Source organism: Leishmania major, chromosome 7 (genome assembly GCF_000002725.2).
Source record: "Leishmania major strain Friedlin complete genome, chromosome 7".
In the NCBI taxonomy this organism is placed as follows: Eukaryota; Euglenozoa; class Kinetoplastea; order Trypanosomatida; family Trypanosomatidae; genus Leishmania; species Leishmania major.
In genome coordinates, this window is record NC_007248.2 from 294,024 (window position 1) to 306,830 (window position 12,807).

Below are 12,807 nucleotides of genomic sequence, written 5' to 3' on the forward strand. Positions count from 1 at the left end.
CGCGCAAGGGGGGGGGGAGGTCAGCGGAGCGCAGCGCAGTAGAGGCACCGTGTGTCTTTCCTGTGTCGCCTCTGTGGTTGTTTTGTGATTTGCTTGGCTGTTGAGCACGCCGCTTCCTTTATTGTGCGTTCTCTCACCCTCCCGCTCTGGCGCACGAGCACGTGGTGGGTGTAGACGGCGTGTGGCGACATGGGTCGATTCATGGACGCCGTGGAAGGCACGGCGCGTGCACAGAAGCGCGCCCTCTTCCCGTTGCACTTGGCGTCTTCGTCGGCGTGTCTCTGCGTGCGGGGCGCACATACGTGGTAGGGCGTACAACGAAGGAAGCGCACGCACACACGCGATCTCGTCTCACGCCCGTGGGAAAGCTTTGCAAAGATGAGAGCGTACACGCAGGCAAAGCCACTCCAAAGGAGGCCCATGAATGTCGAGGCTCATCTCTGTCTCATGACGGGCAGAGAAGCTCCCCCCCCCCCCCCCTCCTCCCCCTCCTCCTCCTCCCCCAAAGAAAAAGCAAGAGGGCCATCAGCGTCGCGGTGAAGGACGGAAACGATGGGATGGGGAGGCGCAACTTCAGCTGTAAGGGCGGCAGCGCATTCATCCACCAAGCTCCGTTCCTTTTTTTTTTGTGGTTTCCACCCTGTGTGTGTGTGTGTGTGTGTGTGTGTGCCGCACCCACCACCCCCGGGTAGTAGGTGGGGTGACTGCCGTGGTGACTGCAGGGAGGCCGGCACCGTGAGCAGCGGCCCCCGCCTCTCTGTGCCCAGTTTGTGGTGCACCCGTTTATACTCTGCTTTGTGAAGTCCACCTCTATTCTCCCTCCCTCTCCCTCTCCCTCTATTTCTCGCGCGCGCTCTCGTCTTTGTCGCCCTCCTGCCGCACTGCGTGCCGCTGACGGACGACAACGGACCGACACCCATACGCCAAACCCTCACTACACCACACACACACGCGCGCACGAACAGTTCTCTTGTGCCCTTCGCCAGCTTGACGAGTGCCCTCCCAGTGCCGTTCAACTCGTATACGTATACATACCACCAGCACGAGCACCAGCATCAGCACCCGCCCTCCCTCTCCTCCGCTCAATTTCCGTCTCTCGCCTTCGTGCTCACTGACGCACGCACGCACGCATCCCAAAGCGCAGCGAAAGACTACGGCGACCGAGGAAGCAGACAAATGTACGCGGGCTTTCCGAGGCTAAACGTGACGGAGGCGCAGGAGACCGTCGACCTCGACTTCGAGCTGACTAATGAGAAGGGCTGCGTGAAGGTGACCGAGTTCCCGGTGCCGAAGGTCGTGAACTTGTCCTTCCCTGCCGTCTGTGCGCTGCTCTACAACGCCCGCACCGCGACGAGCAGCCGCAACATCTTCGGCAGCGTTATCGGTCTCCAGCTGCAGGATACCGTCGAGGTGACGGACGTCAAAACAAACCCGTCCATCGACATCGAGGAGGATGACCGCATGACCGAGGAGGAGCGGATGGAGCGGGTGCGTAAGGAGCGCAAGCTGCTGGACGCGGACAAGGCGATCTTTGAGAACATGTACAACCAGGAGAACCTTGACACGAACGTCATTGGCCAATTCGTCGTCTCCAGCGCCCGCTTCAACCCCTTCTCCACGCGCACGATGCGCAAGTTACAGGAGCTGCACCGGGAGAGCTTGCCAGCGATTCTGCTGACCTATGACCCCTTCCGCACGGGCCTGCTGGGCCGCCCGCACATCCGCGCCTACACGCCGACGGCGGCTTACTACAAGTACGACTCGCTCGTGTCCACCGAGCGCGGCTACCAGCGTCGCCGCAGCTTGGCACAGTACGCCAAGGAGAGCGGCATCACCAAGGAGGGCGTGCTCCACGAGATTCCGGTGAAGCTGGAGGTAGATGCCTTCCATAAGCTGAACCTGATGAACGTGCCGCCGACCGCGGTCGGCGACTCCTTCAAGGCCATCCAGAGTATGGCTGTGAGCAACTACATCGAGGCGCTGCTTAGCTCGATCCGCAACAACACGGATCAGCTGAAGCAGAAGCTCGACTACGAGGGTAACGTCAAGGACAACGGCAACGTGCCCGTCGGCCAGGATGCGGAAACAATGCTGCTCATGAAGCACGTGCGCGACCAGACGGACCACCTCGATGCGCTCTGTGATAGCGCCCTGCTCTACTCTTCGTTGCTGCGCGACCTGTAGAAGGTAGGGGTGAGGGCAAGGAATGCAGGAGAGACAGCTGCACTGTGAGGCGTCGCTGCTGACGTCATCGATCGATTTATTGGGGATGTACATGCGTACACAGTACGCATGTGCATGCCGGGCGCACACGCTGATCTTGGCGCCATTCTAGTCGTTGTTAAGTTACTTAAGAAGCCGGCAAGAGAGAGAGAGAGATGAGAGATGAGACGTGTGCATTTTGCGGTTCTCCGCGTGGGTGCGTGTCCCCTTTTGCTTCTGTTTTGTTTCGCGTCGTCCGCCTCGGTTACGCCCAGGGCGCAGCAGCGTCAGCAGGGGCAGGCGCGCACGCAGCAGACAGCAGAGCGTCCGGGCCCATCCGTGCGCATCGCACACCTGTTCATGAAGCGCGCGCCGTTGAAGTAAGAGGGAGAGTCCGAACTTACCCTCTTTTGTTGTTTTTCGTGCACGCATGCATGCGTGTGTGTGTGTGTGCGTGTGTGCGTGTGCGTGCGTCTCTCTTTCTCTATGATGACTCGCTACCCTAAGCAACAAACCGAACCGGCAAGAAGTGATGCGTGCGTCCACGGGGCTGACAAGCCAGGCGGCATCGGGACTGTGGAGGATGTGATGCGTGAGAAGGGCGAGGGGGGGGCACCGTGTATTTTTGGTGAGCAGACACGGCGTTGCCCCTCTTTTCATGCGATCTCGGCGAAGACGCAGCCATCTCTCTCTTTTTGCTGCGCCACTGTGTCTCTGCGTGTGCTGCGCATGCTTCTGGCGCTGCCATTGCTGTGGAGTGTCTGAGGATGCCTTGCGCTGGCGAGGTGAGGGGGTGGGGTGGGTGGAGGCCCTGCTGCCTGCTCGCGGCGTTCCATCGCACAGCTGCCGCAGCGGAGGCGGCAAACACGCACACAAATACAATGACGTCTTCGGCTCTGCACCCACTACAGCAACACTCCTTTTCATTCTCTCGTCGCATATGCTGACTGGCTCTCTCTTGCTCCACTTCGTCTGCTGTGCTACGGATGGGCGCTTGACTGCCACCATCTCCCCCCCCTCCCCACCGCCACTAACCACCACCAAAGCATGTACACAAGCACCAGAACGAACCCATTCTCCATCCCATCCGACGCACCTGTGCACCTTTGTTCATGGTTCCTGTGTTCTCGTCACGTTGAACGCAACACCCACGCTCCAGAACACGTCTTCACACCGCAAGAGAGGGGCGCACGCGTATCCGAACACAGAAAAACAAAGGGGTAGGAGGCAGGCGAACACACGCACGCGTTTTTCCGCCCCTCTCCCCTCCCTTCCCCCCTTCCCACCCTCGCTCTTCTTGTTTTCTGCGTCCCGGCCTCCGCCTCTGCAGCAACCGTTGCCGACCTTCTTCTGTTTTGTCTCTGCCCTTCCCCCGCTCGATCCGTCTCTGTATTTGGCGTCTCTCACGCGCCATCCACAGGGCCAGTACCCGTCGTCATCATCGACATCAGCCGCGTCTCCGTCTCTCTCTCTCTTCGCCCCTCCTCTCACAAACAGAGAAGTGCCACGCGCGTGACCGCGAGAGAGGCAGAAGCAAGGCGCCACCGACAGCAACCACAGGCAGGCAGGCACACAAGCCACCGCACAGGACAACTTGCACACACACGTGTCACGTCCCACCCTTGCCCAACTCGCACAGAGGCACGCACGTGGGGGGCACCCATTTATGCGTGCATCCGCGATGGAGGATCATCACGCCCCGGTGCCGCTGTCAGAAGCGACTGGCACCTCTCGCTCGTACGGCACGTACACCTACGACGTTCACGAGTTTGACCGCATGCGGAAAGAGGACCTCGCCTCCTCGGTGCGCCGGCGCTTCACCAAGCGCTCCCACACGGTGATCACGGGCAGCGAGAACTTCGGTGCAGGCCTTCAAGATTCGCTCGAGGACATCTTTGCCCGCGCCAACGAGGCAGTGCCGATGTACGAAAAGCTCGGCAAAGTAGAGGGCATCGCGAACACGCTGCACACGTCCCTGAAGAGCGGCGTGGACGGCAACACCGTGGAGGCGCGCCGCGTCTTCTTTGGCAAGAACGCACTGCCCGAGGAACCGCCGCTAACCTTTTGGGAGATGTACAAGGCCTCGTGGGAGGACAGGATGATCCGCCTGCTGGCGGTGGCGGCCATTGTGTCACTCATCCTGGGCCTCACCGTGCCGGATCCCGGCGAGACGGAGGTGAACTACACGACGGGCTGGATCGAGGGCTTTGCCATCATCTGCTCTGTTATCATCGTGACCACCGTGTCATCCGTCAACGACTACAACAAGGAGAAACGGTTCCACAAGCTGACGGAGGAGAACTCCGCGCAGCCGGTTCGCGTGCGCCGTGGCGGAAAAGATGTCACGATCGATGTGACGGAGATCGTCGTGGGCGATATCGTGAGCCTGTCGCCTGGCCTTGTGGTGCCTGTGGATGGGTTCTACGTGACGGGCATGAGCGTCGTGATCGACGAGAGCAGCGTGACGGGCGAGAATGACCCGAAGAAGAAGAGCGCGAGCGCGCCGATCATCTTGACAGGGACTGTGGTGAACACTGCGGAGGATGCGTACATGCTTGCGTGTGCGGTGGGTGAGCGCTCGTTCGGCGGCAAGCTGCTGATGGAGTCGCGCGGCGCTGGTACACCCCGCCCGACGCCGCTGCAGGAGCGTCTGGACGAGCTTGCCGACCTCATCGGTCGCATCGGTCTCGGCGCTGCGATGCTACTGTTCGCCTTGCTGTCCTTGATGGAGGGGTTTCGGATGCTACAGCACGACCCGGGAGCTTCGTACCGCCACTTCCTCGACTACTTCCTTCTCTGCATCGCCATCATTGTGGTGGCCGTGCCGGAGGGCCTTCCGCTGGCGGTGACGATCGCGCTTGCCTACTCTCAGAACAAGATGCACGACGACAACAACCAGGTGCGCCGCCTGCGCGCGTGCGAGACGATGGGCAACGCGACGCAGATTTGCAGCGACAAGACAGGCACGCTGACGCAGAACCTGATGAGCGTGGTGCAGGGCTACGTTGGAATGCAGCACTTTTCCGTGAAGCGTCCTGGCGACTTGCCAGAGCCGGTGCCGCTGTCTGGCATGCGCGCGATCTCGCTTCGCCAGCTCAGCGAGGGCATTGCGATCAACAGCTCGAGCGAGAAGGTTGTGAGCACGACGGACAAGGAGGGCCACACGGCTGCGCCGTACTGGCAGTGGGTGGCGGACAAGGGCAACAAGACGGACAACGCGCTGCTGGACTTTGTGGACCGCGTTGCGATGACGGAGGCGGACGCACGCGACATGGGGTCGCGGCCGCACCAGCGGATCCGCGAGGCGTGCCGGCAGCGCGGGTTCACGATCTTCCCGTTCACGAGCGACCGGAAGCGGATGAGCGCTGTTGTGCGGCAGGAGGACGGGACGCTGGTGCACCACGTGAAGGGCGGGTCTGACCGTATTCTGCCGCTGTGCGACCGGTACGTGAACGAGGCGGGCGACGAGGTGCCCATGACGGACGAGGCGCGGGCGCGCATTGCGCAGCAGGTGAAAAAGTTGGCGGACATGGCGAACCGCACCATCGGTGTCGCGTACGCGGTGCTTGGCGGCACTGAGCTTCCCGAGGATGAGCCGACCGAGAGCTTGGTATGGCTGTCCCTGCTCGGCATCCAGGACCCGCTTCGACCGGAGGTGGCGGATGCTGTGATGAAGTGCCAGGCGGCGGGAGTGACGGTGCGCATGTGCACAGGTGACAACATCGATACGGCGGTGGCCATCTCACGCCAGTGTGGCATCTTCAATCCCTACTACGGCGATCTTGCGATGACTGGCCAGGACTTCCGCAATCTTGTGTACGACGCGTACGGCGACGAGGAGCGCATGGCGAAGTTCTGGCCCGTGCTGGACCACATGACGGTGATGGCGCGCTCGCAGCCGCTGGACAAGCAGCTTCTTGTGCTGATGTTGATGACGCGCGGCGAGGTTGTCGCTGTGACCGGCGACGGGACGAACGACGCGCCTGCGCTGCGCCTTGCGAACGTTGGGTTTGTGATGCGGAGCGGGACGGATATTGCGGTGAAGTCTGCGGACATTGTGCTGCTGGACGACAACTTCCGCTCTGTGCAGCGCGCCGTTGTGTGGGGCCGGTGCGTGAACGACAACATCCGCAAGTTCCTGCAGCTGCAGTTGACGGTGAACTACGTTTCCGTGGCACTGACGTTCATCGGGTCGCTTATGGCGGGCGGCCATTCCTCGCCGCTGACGACGGTGCAGCTGCTGTGGGTGAACCTGATCATGGACACACTGGCCGCCTTGGCGCTTGCGACGGAGGAGCCGAGCGAGGAGTGCCTGAAGCGGCAGCCCATTCACCGCAAGGCACCGCTGGTATCGTGCCGCATGCACATGACCATATTCAGTGTAGCAGCCTACATGCTGGTCCTAACCCTAAGCTTGCAGGCGTATGCACACGTCTGGTTCAAGGCGGTGCCGCTCGACGGCGTGGAGCACAGCACGATCATCTTCAACGTGTTTGTGCTTTGTTCGGTGATGCACATGCTCAACTGCCGCAAGCTGTACGATGAGCTGAACGTGCTGGAGGGTATTTGTTCCCGCTCAGCACTCTGCATCAGCGTCATCAGCTTCTGCTTTCTGTTTCAGATTATCGCCGTGCAGGCGTTCGGCGGCTTCATGAAGGTCACCGCCCTTCGGTCGGAGGAGTGGGTTGTGTGCGTGATCCTCGCCACCGGCGTGCTCTTCATTGGCTTCGTATCGCGGCTCATTCCTGTTTGCGAGCCGCAGTTTGAGAAGACCTTCGACGGAAGCATGCTCGACGAGGACGCCAAGGCGATGCTGGCGAGGCTCGACAGCGCGGTCACCAAGGCGCAGGCGGCGACTGACGAGTACAAGGAGGGCATCTACCTTGAGAGGGCGCGTCGGCTTCGAGCGCGTGCCCTGTGGAGTGAGGCACGCCACCACCATCTCAACGTGAGCCGCGTCGTCAACGCGTTCCGTCGCAGAAGGGCGGAGCGGATTGAGGAGGGTAGTCTCTTGAGCGTCATGTAAGTGTAGGCGAAGAGACAAGAGTGAGGGCGGGCACGGCACGCGTGTGGCTCATGACGCCCTCTCCTTTGTCCTCAGCGACACCGTTGTTTTTCTCGCGTGTCCTCCCCCGAGAAGGACTCTTTTCCTCCTCTGTGCACACACACACACACACACCACACATCACACATCACCTATCTACCCGTAAGCAGGCTCATCTGTCTGTGTATTGGGGGCTTTGTTTGCTTGCTCTGCATCTTCGGCTCCACGGTACGCATCTTCCGTGCAAGTCTGCATGCAGCAAGAGGTGTATGCTACCACCGCGACAGGTCTGCGAAGCCGCTCGGCCCCCCGGGCTTTCAGCACCCCAGCGCAGCAGCCGTAAAGAAGTCACGACGCTGGCGTCTCCGTGCCCATACGTCACGACGCGGCACACGAGTAGGTGTGTACCCCCCCCCACCACCCCCACCCCTTTCCCCAGCCCTAAAGGACAAGGCTGCGGCAGCTGCGCCCTGGCTTTTCTGCCATGCTCCTACTTGACGGATGCACCCCACGCGCGGCCACACGGCTAAGGGTTACCTGGTTGCACGGGGGGTTCTCGATCAGGTGCCAGACGGCGTCGCCCGCCAGCCCTCGCGTTATTGGGGTGGGCACCGGCTCGCGCCGCCGGGTGTGGGACTGGAAAGGGGTGGCGCGACCGGGCCGGGGCTATCCAAAACGGCGGGCCGAGCGGCGGATGCTTGACACACGCAAGGCACAACGGCACACAGACAGGGCACAGCGCAGACGGGGCCACGGGGGTTTCACTGGATGACCCCGTGCCGTCCAGCTGCTTCGTCTGCGGCCGGGGCACCGTCGCCGCGGCGCCTTGTGGCCACCCGTGCGGTCCAGCCCCCCACCGCACCCTGGGGCGGGGGATGGCCGGGCGCTGCCCGCGATGACCGGGGACCACCCATGCCCTTTTCGCGCGGCGAACCGAAAGCTGCGTCGCGCCCTGATTGCCGAATCGATCCGCAAGGACCGCGAGCAGACCCCAACGACGGGGAGGCGAAGACGCGCCAGGCCCCGAGACCGCCACCACACGCCGGAGGCGCACCAAGGGGAGGGAGGGCGGATCGCCCATGTCGCCACACCCGCCACAACGCCACCGCGCATACATAGCCACAAAGCACCCCGCCCGCGACACGCCAACATAACCCCCCGATAGCAACCACCACCGAGAACGCTGCCCCATCTGGCATCGCCGCTGGTGGACCTTTCTGGGCGGCAAGCCTGGCGCGATCGGGGGCAGCCCTCGGGACGGTGCCCCGCCCGCCGCCCGAGCATATCGCCCCCTACCCAGCACGCCCACCGAACCGCACTAAAGAGCCAGCCCTGAGGGACGGATGCGGCCCCGCAACGCCCCCACCCCCAGCGACCCCCGATCACGGGCACGCGTCTTGGCTACCCATGCCCGCGCGCACTGCGCGCACGAGTAGTGGGACAAGTTGGCCGCCACCCCGGCGCGATAAAACAGGCAAAGGCGTTGGCGGGGTGGGCCAGCGGGGGGTGGACACGGCGCTCGGCGGCCTCCTCCCTCGCACCCAGCCCCGTTTTACGAGGACCCTGCGCTACGCCCTTCAAACCGCTCGCGATGGGTGGGCCTGGGATGCCACCCTGCAAAGTCCACTGGGGCCCACCATCGACCTTGACGAGGTTTACTGTGAGGGCGTCAAAACCCTACAGAGGCACGGCAGGGGGGGGCACCGCTGAACATCCACGGCCGGAGCGTCACCACCAGCCGCGCCGCTGCTGCAATGAAGGGGGGGGGGGCGCATTCTGCCCCCTCTGAAGCTGCAATGCCGGGTGCTGGCCATGCGTCCTGCCGTCCCTGCGGCGCTGGCCGGCAATACCCGCAGGTTACTCGAGCGCATGATCCCGCGACGGCTTTGCCGACCACGTGGGAGGACAAGCGCCAGTCGCAGTCCTCTGGTCTCCATCCCCGCCGGCCCGCGGCAGGCCTCCCTAGACCTACCCCCACCCACAAAGCCATCCGGCACCAAGAAAGGGGCTGTGCGTGTGAGCCGCGGCAGAGCATCGGGCTCAGAAGGTCACCGCACTGAAGAAGTTCAACGTAGATCAGCACCGCGCTCGCTGGATCACGGATTTCACAGGCGTTCGTCGCGTCCCGCGTTTGTTTCCACCGGAAGAGATCGAGGACGGCCCGGTGTGCACGCAGACCCCCGCGAGCGTCAGTCCTGCGCGCTCTTGGCTTCAGCATTGTGGTGGGCTTGCCGAGGGCGGAGCTTGACAGGATACCCGGGCTGCATCACGCCTTCTTCGCTGATATCTTCACACTCTTCACATCCCTTAAAGGCAAGGATGCCGTGCAGGCCTGCCCTACAATCGGCCCTCTGGGGGGGGCGCTGCGTGGGGCCGCGAATTCCTTCGCAACGAGGCGCGCACCCCTCGTTGTGCGGCATGGCGGCCAGCTGCAACGCCCCGTTGCACGCACGTACCGGAAAGAGGATCTCCACCACATCCATCTCGGCCCGGGCGTCCGGCCGATGCGCGGCACCAGCTGGCACTTCGCGGGGGCCCTCGACGTAGCCGCGGCGCGGGCTGCCGGGCTGGGGGCGGTCTTCTTGCACGGCTGGGGTCCACCAAGGGGTCCGCCACTCTTTCCCCATGTCATCGTTTCAATCAGAGCTGCACAACGGCGCTGCCGCATGGCAGGGGTGGAGCTGGCCGAAGCTGCGGGGAGGCCCGCGAACACGCACACGCCAAGGCATCCGCAGTCATTCCTGGCGTCCCAAAGTGCGAAGGCAGCAGGGGCCTACTTGAAGAAGCCGGCGCGCTGCCTCTCAATTCCATAAGGACACTGTTCCTCGCACGCCCGCACCCCTCAGCAGCCTCACGGGGCGGCTGCCGTGCGCATGCCCCGGATCACGGTGTCGTCGCGATCCCTCGGCGCCCCCCAATCCCCCAAGCGGGTATGAGGGCATCGGCCTCCCAGGGGCACCGCGCGGACCTCCTCCCCCCCCCCCTGCAGAGCGGCTCCGTGCGTTTCCGCGCCTCACTTCTTGGCGGGCTGCGGGCAGCTTCTCTGGACGGAGGCAAAGCCAGCGGCGTGCAGGCGGCGGCTCTGCCGTTGTGTGTGGGCTACCTTACGCGCTGTGGGCGGATGGTGCGGTGCAGACGGACACAACGCTGGTGGTGGCCGTGGGCGCCCCACGCTGGTTGCACGCCCGTGGGGGAAGCAACGCGGGGGGGGGGGGCTGCGGCTGCCGCGCGGGGTGTGATGTGATGGGGCCGGGGCTTGGCCTGCTGTGAAAGGCGCGGCGTCCGCTGCACTCCACCCTTTGGGCTGAGGGGGCATCGGTGCGGGGGGACGAAATGAGGGCACCCCGAGCTGCACCACCGAGCCCCCCCCTCCTCCCAGACTCTACCGTGGGGGGTCTCGACACCATATTACGGGATGCAGCGGCTTGGGGCGGCCGGCGGGGGGGCGTGGCGCGCTGGCGGGGCGCGGGGTCTCGGGGGGCCCTGGCCTGGGGCCAGCCAGCTTTCTCCTGGATCCCATTCGGCACGCACCTGGGTCATCCCGTGCCGCCACCCGCGCGACAGACGCCACTGCCCCTGCCCTCGGGCAGGGTGCTGGACGCGACCGGCGTGGATCAAGGCGCGCGGTCCACTCGGGTGTCCGCGTGGACCCGATCAGGGAGCACGCGCGCGAGGAAGGGGCGGGGGCGGGCACGGAGAGCCCGCTAGACGCATGGCCCCGGCCCGGCGCAAGGACGGCTGGCCCTCGCGGGCCAGGGTGTAGCCGCAGCGCAGCGGAGATGAGTGAGCTGCAGCTGTGTATGTGCGTCTTGCTTGCTTGACGTGCTTGTAGTGGCTACATGGACACTCCTGAAGGGTGTGAGAGGGAGAGCAACCTCAAAACAGGACGCATCCGGCATTGTAATCATGACGCTTGGATAGCTCCTTCAGCGACGACGGCGCATAGGCTTGCATGTGTGTATGTGTGTGTGTGTGTGTGCGTGTGTGCGTGGAATGCGCTGGGCGTGTAGCAACGTAATCACTCCCGGGATGGTTGTTTCGCTTTTTTTTTGTATTGTGTCGGCTCTGCACACCCGCCCCCCTTCCTTTACTCATCACGCACACACCACACACACACACACACACGCACATACATACATACATACATAGAGGTGCATGCCTGTGTGCGGCATGGCGTGCTCCTTCCGCTTGTATGTATATATCGATTGGGTGTATGGGTGTATGTATGTGCGTGTGTATCTGTATGTGTGGTCGTGGTCGCCCTAATCTTTTTTTTTTATCGTTGTCGATGCTCCGTTTCTCTGGATCATGTTGGGAGGGGAGGGGGAGGGGGCACACACACACCCTCACCTTGTGATAACTCAGGGTGCAGGCCCCCCCCCCCCCCCAACTCTGTCCGGGAGGAAACCGAGTAGACCTTCACTACCTCTATCCCTGGAAAATGCCAAACCCCTTCTGGTTGTTCCAGTGTCAAGTACCGGCGATTTCGGTACGTCATGGCGAGGCATCGCTACCGATGTCGACGGCCAGGACCTGGATGACATTGCTTCGGAGCGACCTGCGACAGTGAGCCGGCTTGCACCATACAAATCAAGGGAAAAGTGTGACAGTGACTTGAGCGTATTCCCTACCCCTGGATCTCACACTGCCTACTGGTGTGGGAAGCCGGAGTGCTACCCCGAGACGGATGCACCAGGTGGCGATTGGCATGATATGAGCTGCTGTGATTTGGCCTTCGAGCCAGAGGCTGTGCTGCGATGACTGGGTCGGCGGCCTTGCTGTAATGCGTGTGTTCACGACTGCTTCGCGCCACGCGATGTTGAGCCTGTGACAGACGCCAGTAGAGCGCAGTGCAGCTCATGCTCTGTGGTAGAGAATGGACACACGTTGAAAACCCAAAACGCAAAGAAAGCCAACCAATTCCTTTTCTGTTGAATGCACACCTATGCGTGTGCTGTAGGCCTCATGCACGCGTACATGGGCGCCTGCGAATGTGTCTATGACGGTGCTCTATATTTAGGTAGGGGCTTTGTGGGGCTCGCCCTCGCCCTCTTCTGCTCACCGCGTCCACATCGCCCTTCTCACTCGCCCTCTGCGGCCATCATTTTCAAGCTGCAGCTTGGGCTGCGTGTGCCGAAGGGAACAAGCGCGGCACATTAAGTGCACACGCGCAGACGCTCCTCCCCTTCCCCCTCGTTGTGCTCGCGTTCTCAAACGCTTTGTTTGTTGCATTTTCAAACGTGTTATCGTGAACTAATCACCCCCTCCCCCCTCCTCCCCCCTCCTCCTTCCTCCTCCCTCCCCTCCCCCACAAGCGCACGCGAGGGAGGAGCGGATGCGTGTGCGTGCGGCCTTTACTTACCTCTCTCCCCTGTTTCGCTTTGCTATTTCGTTTTTATTTTCCTTTTGCGTGTGTGTGTGTGGGCGCTTCGTTGGGGTCGTTGTCCACAGCCATGTGTGAGGATGGCGGTGAGGCGATGCTTCGGGGGGTTGTCATGACCTTCCTCCTTCCTCCTCCTCCATGCGGGGAGGGCTGGGAGGCATTCTTAGCGGAGGGTGTG

The 12,807-nt window shown here is 62.8% G+C and overlaps 2 protein-coding genes across 2 annotated transcripts; both read left to right on the forward strand.

Moving 5' to 3' along the window:
• Positions 1 to 1,176: 1,176 nt before the first annotated feature.
• LMJF_07_0640 (conserved hypothetical protein) lies at positions 1,177 to 2,184 on the forward strand (the record flags this gene model as incomplete). The annotated part of the gene is made up of 1 exon (XM_001680919.1): positions 1,177 to 2,184. One exon carries the CDS (start codon positions 1,177 to 1,179, stop codon positions 2,182 to 2,184), a length of 1,008 nt encoding a protein of 335 aa, XP_001680971.1.
• Positions 2,185 to 3,868: 1,684 nt separating this feature from the next.
• Positions 3,869 to 7,228, forward strand: LMJF_07_0650 (putative vacuolar-type Ca2+-ATPase; the record flags this gene model as incomplete). The annotated part of the gene is made up of 1 exon (XM_001680920.1): positions 3,869 to 7,228. One exon carries the CDS (start codon positions 3,869 to 3,871, stop codon positions 7,226 to 7,228), a length of 3,360 nt encoding a protein of 1,119 aa, XP_001680972.1.
• Positions 7,229 to 12,807: the final 5,579 nt, after the last annotated feature.